The 8699-nt window shown below is 32.4% G+C and overlaps 1 protein-coding gene across 1 annotated transcript; it reads right to left on the reverse strand.

Annotated features, from left to right (window-relative positions):
* Positions 1-769: 769 nt before the first annotated feature.
* LOC149416338 (uncharacterized) lies at positions 770-8699 on the reverse strand. The gene is made up of 5 exons (XM_089641953.1): positions 8687-8699; positions 6587-6811; positions 5964-6113; positions 4890-4970; positions 770-831 (listed from the first exon to the last, which is right to left on the reverse strand). The coding sequence occupies exons 1-5, from the start codon at positions 8697-8699 to the stop codon at positions 770-772; spliced, it is 531 nt and encodes a 176-aa protein (XP_089498079.1).

An 8699-nucleotide genomic window follows, 5' to 3' on the forward strand; every position in this document is an offset into this window, starting at 1 on the left:
TACACATTTTCTTTATTTGAAGGAGTCCATTTCAAATTATTCGCTGACGACTGTCTGTTTTAAAAAATTAACTTAGATCTATTAAATAGTTGTTACAAATAAATGACTTATTTCTAAATAAAAACAAACGTCAATATATCAGTTAAACTAAAATAAATTCAATATTCAATGAATATAATATAAGTTGATATAATTTAAAAAAAAAAATCAACGATTCTTAGGGAGAAAAGGTAACAGTATTTTGAACCGTTATTCAGAAAACCATTTTATTCTTTTCTAGACCACATTTTGCATCTTCACAAAATGAATAAATAAAAAATAATACAAAAATAAAATAATTGTTAGACGTTAGGATAAAAAAGGAAAAACATTAATTTATTAATATTCGCATGCAAAACTAAAAACACACACAGGTATCTACAAAAAAATATTCATACCATTAATAAATAAATTGATATCTTTAATAACTCAATTAAACACTTAAAAAAGTCGTTTTTTTTAATTTTTTACAATGGTTGAAAAAAATGTGACCTTACCGGGGTACCCCGTTCTGAGGTCACAATTAACCACATTAAGCTGATAATGTGATGAAGCCCTGTAAAGGTGTTTTAAAGAAAGTCGAAAAACGTTTCCCACCCGTCGACTTTTCTGGTTGAATGGGTCGTCTTTAACTTTTATCACATCACATCCACGTCTCATCTCCCGACAATATATAGTCCAGAAAAGCTTCGCCCTTCTGTGCAAAATGATCCAAAATTTCACGCGGATCTTATACGGACGTGAGGTGGCGGGAGCGCACGATGACATCTCTATCGGAAGAATTTACTGTAACTGAAAACAATAGCCGACAAACATGCGGGACCGAACACACTTACTGTTAAACACCAGGTGCGCCAACTTCGAAACTTGGATGATCTTCGTAATAAATATATCGCGAAGGTGAATGGTAGAAGAAATCGGGGACGCCCAACTATATTGCGTCTATCAGGTGAACCAGATACTAGAGTATGTTGAGAAAAACAGCAGAATACGATTTGCCGGTTTATTCTCTAACGAGTGTAACTTATATAAATTTTATTGGAACAATTTTAAATCGATCTTTATAAATTGAAAAACTGGCTTATTAAAAATATCCTATCAGATATCCTAATATAGGTTAATATCTAAAAAAACGGTAAAATAATCTTAAGGTCTCTAAAAAAAATTACGTCGTTACATAAACAATTACAAACAAAAGAAAGAAACCTACATATTCCAGATGTGAAATATAACTGGGCCTACAAAGTGACAAACACTTCGCCTTTAAACAGCACATAGAAAAGCTGAAAGAAAAAATCATTCAACTAATTGATGTATTTGGTAGAATCTCTTACCTTCTACCAACAGAAGTAAATATGGGCTTATACTTTAGCTAAATACAGTCCCACCCAAAGTATCTGACAAATATATATGAAGAAACACACACATTACTAACCTAAACGATTAGCAAATAATACATAGTAAAATTATTAATAAAACTCATCGACTATAACCTAGATGCGCCCACGAAAATACTATCCAAAGAAATCAAATAGTTAAAAATTAGAAAATTGTATGAATATACGAGAAACATATGACTTTTAAACAACAAAATACAAAATGTACCAGTACACACGAACACAATATTTATAAAAACATCACACCAACACTATATTAGACAGTATAGTAAATTGTACACAAATACCTTAATGACTGAAAGTGGTAAGAGAAGCATAGGTCAAGAGGGTTTTGATTTTAACATCCCTATTAGAACATGAATAATTAGTAACATAATAGTGACCAAACATAAAAATTTTGATAATTTTCTTCACTTTAATTCAGCACGTGTTTCATCACGTAGTAGTTGCATAAACATTTATTTTTATTTTTTGTATTTGAAATACATACATATTACAGATTTACAGAAGAAAAGCATGTGGTTTTAAAAACTAATCAAAATAAAATGTTTCCTTTTTAAAGTTACTAATCAATTCAATAGAGAAAAAAAAAGATTCGCCTATTTGAGTTGGGGAGTAGTGCCATTACAATAAACATAAGGTAAAGAAAATAAAGAAAGTATTTATTTATATAGTAAGAAAAAAAATATAATATAGCATGAAAACAAAAGTATAGACAATGAAATAGACCAATATAGCAGTTACTAAATTCGATACACAGTAAATGTAAATAAATTTAAGAATATGGATGTTGTAAAATAAAAATAATATTATTAAATTTCGATTAATAAGTAGGTGGTGAGTAGGTACATAAAGTTTTTCTATTCAGTTGGAATAAAGCAGAGCTGATAATATTGCAAGAGTAGGTACATAATAAATTGCGACAATAAGCTGTTGGTTAGTTAGAATTCTGATATAATATTTCAAGAGGATATGTTATAAAAATAAAAATATATTTATATATATATGTATTTTTTGTTAATTAATGATGAAATGAAATAATTTATTATTACTAAGTATGAAATATTAAAATTTGCATTTGATCAATATGAACATTTAATCAAAAGATACGTAAAAAATCGTTATATAAAATAAAATCTTACAATCATCACTGGCTTTATCAAGTAGTTGTTTTATTTGTGATTTAAAATCTTTATAATTTTGATTTTATGTGGGAGTGCACTAAAAAATTAAACCTTGATAAGTGTAATGGTGTTGAGAAGCACTCCTTTAAAATTATGGGATTTCTAAGTTGCCACGTGATCTTGATCGGTTTCTTATTTTTGGAAATGTTACTGTAGTATTCGAATGATCTTTGTGAGAATAACAGGGAAAAAAAATGAATAGTTTATTATCGACGGTGAGTCAGCATATGTTTCGTCTAATATATATTTCGATAAAATGAACAAAGATCATGAAAAAACTAAACATAGGACATTTATAATGTTTTTATACCGTAATACTTCCCTTTTGAGGGATGAATAGTTCTGTTCGGCACAAAACAGATCAGGAAAATAACACTTTTGAGAACGTGAATAGTTGCACTCGGAACATTTAAAACATCTTTCTCCACTGTGAGTCAGCATGTGGCTCGTCACAATGGCTTAAAACATTAAAAACGTCTTTCTGGACAGTGAAAACGCGCGTGATTCTTTCTTTCGAATAAATGAAGAGTTGCACTTTGATAAATTAAAATTTAGAGAATCTCCCTTAAGAGAATATGAATTATTGCACAAAGGAAATGAATTTTTTTTCTCCAACGTGAGTCAGCACGTGGCACGTCAAATATTTCTATTTAGTACATGTATAGTTGCACTTATTTGGAACACGAAAAAGTGTTTTCGGCACTGTGAGTCAGCATATGTCTCGTCAATTTTCCCTTTTGAATAAATGAGCTATTGCACAAAGAACATGAAAAAGCTTTTTTTCTAGTGTGAGTCAGTATGTGGCTTATCAAATTTCCCTTTTGCGAAAATGAGTTATTGCACAAAGAACATGCAAAAGGTTTTTCTCCAGTGCGAGTCAGAATGTGTCTCTTTAGGGAGCCTTTTTGAGAACATGAATAGTTGCACTCCAAACATGAAAAAGGTTTTTCTCCGGTGTGAGTCAGTATGTGTTTCGTTAGAGAGCCTTTGTGAGAAAATGAATAGTTGCATTCCAAACATGAAAAAAGTTTTTCTCCAGTGTGAGTCAGCATGTGGCTCGTCAAATATTTCTTATAGAAAGATGAATAGTTGCACTCGGAACATTTAAAACATTTTTCTTCAGTGTGAGTCAGCATGTGTTTCTTTAGATAGCTTTTTTGAGAAAACGAATAGTTGCACTCAGAACATGAAAAAGGTTTTTCTCCGGTGTGAGTCAGTATGTGTTTCGTCAGAGATCCTTTGTGAGAAAATGAATAGTTGCATTCCAAACATGAAAAAGGTTTTTCTCCAGTGAGAATCAGCATGTGGCTCGTCAAATATTTCTTATAGAAAGATGAATAGTTGCACTCGAAACATTTAAAACATTTTTCTTCAGTGTGAGTCAGCATGTGTTTCTTTAGATAGCTTTTTTGAGAACACGAATAGTTGCACTCCGAACATGAAAAAGGTTTTTCTCCAGTGTGAGTCAGCATGTGGCTAGTCAAATTATCCTTTCGAGAACATGAATAGTTGCACACAGAACATGAAAAAGGCTTTTCTCCAATGTGAGTCAGCACGTGGCTCGTCAAAGATCCCTTTTGAGAACATGAATAGTTGCACTCCAAACACGAAAAAGGTTTTTCTCCAGTGTGAGTCAGCATGTGTCTCGTCAAAACTCCCTTTCGAGAACATGAATAATTGCACTCGGAACACAAAAAAGGTTTTTCTCCAGTATGAGTCAGCATGTGGCTAGTCAAATTATGCTTTCGAGAACATGAATAGTTGCACACACAACATGAAAAAGGTTTTTCTTCAATGTGAGTCAGCATGTGGCTCGTCAAATATTTCTTATAGAAAGATGAATAGTTGCACTCGAAACATTTAAAACATTTTTCTTCAGTGTGAGTCAGCATGTGTTTCTTTAGATAGCTTTTTTGAGAACACGAATAGTTGCACTCCAAACATGAAAAAGGTTTTTCTTCAGTGTGAGTCAGCATGTGTTTCTTTAGATAGCTTTTTTGAGAACAGGAATAGTTGCACTCCAAACATGAAAAAGGTTTTTCTCCAGTGTGAGTCAGCATGTGGCTAGTCAAATTATGCATTCGAAAACATGAATAGTTGCACACACAACATGAAAAAGGTTTTTCTCCAGTGTGAGTCAGCATGTGGCTAGTCAAATTATGCTTTCGAGAACATGAGTAGTTGCACACACAACATGAAAAAGGTTTTTCTCCAATGTGAGTCAGCAAGTGGCTAGTCAAAGATCGCTTTTGAGAACATGAATAATTGCACTCCAAAGATGAAAAAGGTTTTTCTCCAGTGTGAGTCAGCATGTGGCACTCCGTGGTTTCAGTTGATTGTGTCTTCAGATCTGATGATAATTTTGAAAAAAAAGGATTAATAGTAAGCTTCATGTGACTTATTACTTTCGTGTCAGAAAAGAACTCATGTAAAAGTAAAAAAAATAGGTTCCCACAGGAACAGGTGACTAATTTGTGCCTTGCACTTATTTATACTTTCGAATTGAAACGTCGAGTTTTAAATAGATTTACTTTATAAAACAATTTTATTAATAAATAGTGACTGCAATGTAATGTTCAGATTTAAAAATTATTATTCTAACAAAGACTTTTCATAGATAATGGTTTTTAGGTACAGAAAATATTCATTCACCGGGCATCACATTCATCTTCAAATATCTCATCAGTATTTCCAGACGTGTTGCTGCAAGATAAACCATTTCAGAGGCCGCATATAACAGAACTCTCCAATACTGCTCGGTTGTTTTTTTTCAGGAATTTATGTGAATACGGGAAATCAGTGCGACAAATGTTTATTATTATTTCCCTTTATTTCTGAATTGTAAACTATTAGTATTTACTACGAAATCACTTCTGCAGCAACCAAATCAAACACACTCGACCATTTAGATTTCACTTTTAAGCTCCATTCGCGTATTTATGTTTTGCGATATTCATGAGCATAACATAAAAAGCATCTTTTGTCACAAATGCAGTCTTCCAGAAAACTTAATTTATTTTCTAACTGCCTTAGAAATGTTGTAGTAATAATAGCTAATTTTAAGTTTGGAGCATTTTTTCTTTGACCATAAAATAAATGAAAAAATTGAGCCTTCAAAAAATTATTTAAAATCAAGTAATTTTTTTAAACCATAATCTCACAATTATTTGTAGGTAGTTTTATAAGGAGTTCCACATTGGAATTAATTGTTTCACATGTATTAGTTTCGGAGACATAATGTCTTAGAACTTCCTTTTGAGATAATTTTTACCAGAAAACATCAGCATTCAGGTGTTTTTGTTTAGATTAACTGGACTACTAAGAATGAAAAAAAACATTTTACCTGCTGTCTTGACAATTCTTTCAAAGCGTTCTAAGCACTCCTTTTTAACATCCGGCAGGTCTATGTCAATTTCCGTAGATGGGAATCCCCCTTCATCTTCTCGGGGTCCAAGCTCCGCCTTGATGGTAACAGACTCTAAATTAAAGCAACCTGAAAGACAATACAACAAAGTATATTAACAGTCAATGTACAAAAAAACTTGTTTTTACTTAAAATTAAAAAAATTATATTAAAGTAAAATATTTACGAAAAAAGATAACATTGATTGACCACACAGGAGCAAGAATAAGGTGAACAGACCTTAAGCTTAATTAAGGAAATAATAAAGATACCAGATGTCACTTCAAGGACCGATGTTTCAAGAAGGAAAACATTTACTCCTGGGTACCTTCAGAACACGGTTTTATTATTATAAGTCAACGGAATGATATTTTCTTTCGTAAATATTTAGTTAATAGACACGAATATGTGTCAAAAAAGATGAGGGTTCATTGTGAGCAATACTTGAGCTAAAAGAGTTTTGTAGTTTAGCAGTTATAGCAAATATTTATTTACTGAAGGACGTGGATTTCGAATATCCGAATTTAACATTCTACATTTTATACGTATGCAAAGCAACTAACCGTCTGTCTGAGTACTCTCCGCATATTGCAAACATTCCTTCTTTATATCTAGAAAATCGAAATTTATATCTGTATACGGTATTTCATCTCCGCCTTCTTCATGGGGCCCTGGTTCCGTCTTGATGGAAACAGTCTCTTGATTTGGTAGATCCATGGCACTGCTGTTGTAGCGTTTAGTAATTTGTTCCAGCCAAACAAATATACCTTGGTTTGGCTTGTAATATTCTGTTAAAACAATTAAATAGTATTCATAACACATTATTGGAAATTAGAATATAATTACGTGTGTACCTTGACCTTGAAGTTAAAACATTTGAAAACCGTTGAAATGGTCGTCGTTAATGGTCAGATATATTAATATTTAAATTGGAATTACCGATCCGCTTTGGGTACCGATTGGCGTAAGTTAAACTCGATAGTTTTAGACATTTGAGCATGACATGTTGACTATACCCAAGTTTAAGTGCGTAACTAATTGACAGCTCCGTATTTAATATCAATCAAGTGACGAAAAAGTAACCTTGTAACATATTAAGAGTTAAAAACAAATAAACAGCGATACGCAAGTCAAACTGGCAGTGTTTGCGACAGTGGCAGTGTAATCTTCAGCCATCGATCGTGATTTTAAATACTAAATTTGAAGTATGAAAATATTGTTGTCATCGTAACGTCAAATAAAAACCATAGACAATATTTACTCATTCGCCATCGACTTGTATTTTCTGTGGCTATCAAAGGCGTGTGACACGGGTGCGCCTGTTCTCACATTGCCGGAGGATTGGGGGCGGAGCTACGAAATCCGAACTTCACTTCATATCTGCCCGGCAAATTTAAACCTGTGACAATGAGAACTTGGCTTTCTTGGTTGGTTGTTATTTCTCCATAAGACTGCATAACAATTACATCGAAGAAGGCACTTTGTCATAAAAATACAAGTAGTGCATTCAAGTTTAAATGATCTTAAGAGTTACTAGTGAAGTAGGCCTATTGTAAAGGAATATCATGATAGGTCACGGATTAAACACAAATTTCTTCTACTTTGTGATTTTATTCGGTAAACCTAGAATATATAAGATTAAATAACAATTGTGAGGTCAGGCTTCTGGCAGAAAGCTTAAATAATACAAACATAACCTTCAAATATCAATACAAACTACCAGAGCTAGGTAAGTTGGAGGTTAGTAATAAAAAGTACAATAACCTATCCTAGTAATGGTTTCGTAACCAGGAAGTAGAAGGTTAGGTTAGGTTAGGTTAGGTTAGGTTAGGTTAGGTTAGGTTAAAAAAAAATGTTTCTCTCCATGTTTCGTTTCTTTCAACTCAAAATAGAATAAAATACGATAGATTAAACACATACATTCTCTATGGTTTACATGGCAAGTTCTCTAAGTAATTGCTCCAGTAATAACAGTGATTATTAACAAAATAAAATAATCTAACCTTACTTAATTACAACTGTGAATAAAGTGATTATAAAACTGTGTTAAGTGATATAAATTTACACGTTTATACGTCCGTAAACTGCAAAAACAAGAACAAATAGTTACAGACTTGACAGCTGCAAGCAACTATTACAACAATAATATTTCCAATATCAGAAGTAACTGAAATAAACATTTAATATGCCTCTTTTCGACAAAACTCACTGTGCTCAGTGCAAAAAGGCAACAAACATTGAAAAAGACATACGTTGTGCAAAATGTAGTATGTATTTTCACACTACATGTAGCGGCCTAACTCGCGCCGAATTACAGTCATTCACGGCGAAGTCGGCACATACTCTTTCGTTCATATGCGACTTCTGTGTCACGCCAAAAGCTGCCTCTCCTCAGGATGAAAAATTAATAGAGAAGCTGAGCGCCGAAGTGAAAAAACTACTTAAGTGTGAATTGACTGATATAAGCAAAGCAATCGATTTTTTCTCTAAAAAAATTGATGATTATGAGGAAGAAAAGAAAAAAATTTACCAAAAAATAAAAGAAGTACAAAATGAAAACAAAACTTTAAAACAAATGGTCAACAAAATTCAACAAAATGCTCTTGAGACGTCTATAGAAATCCAAGGACTGGAATTAAAAGAAAATGAAAATCCTAACATACCGGTGGAACTCAT

Source organism: Hesperophylax consimilis, chromosome 17 (assembly GCF_061612785.1).
Source record: "Hesperophylax consimilis isolate HC1 chromosome 17, BYU_Hcon_1.0, whole genome shotgun sequence".
NCBI lineage: Eukaryota > Metazoa > Arthropoda > Insecta > Trichoptera > Limnephilidae > Hesperophylax > Hesperophylax consimilis.

Bases quoted from the DNA above. Each gene is read 5' to 3' on its own strand.
- LOC149416338 (XM_089641953.1), bottom strand. The intron at 4,971-5,963 runs GTAAAATGTTTT...AATTATCATCAG, and splicing joins AAGAATTGTCAAGACAGCAG to ATCTGAAGACACAATCAACT. The intron at 832-4,889 runs GCAATTATTCAT...TATTGTTTTCAG, and splicing joins ACCTTTTTCATCTTTGGAGT to TTACAGTAAATTCTTCCGAT.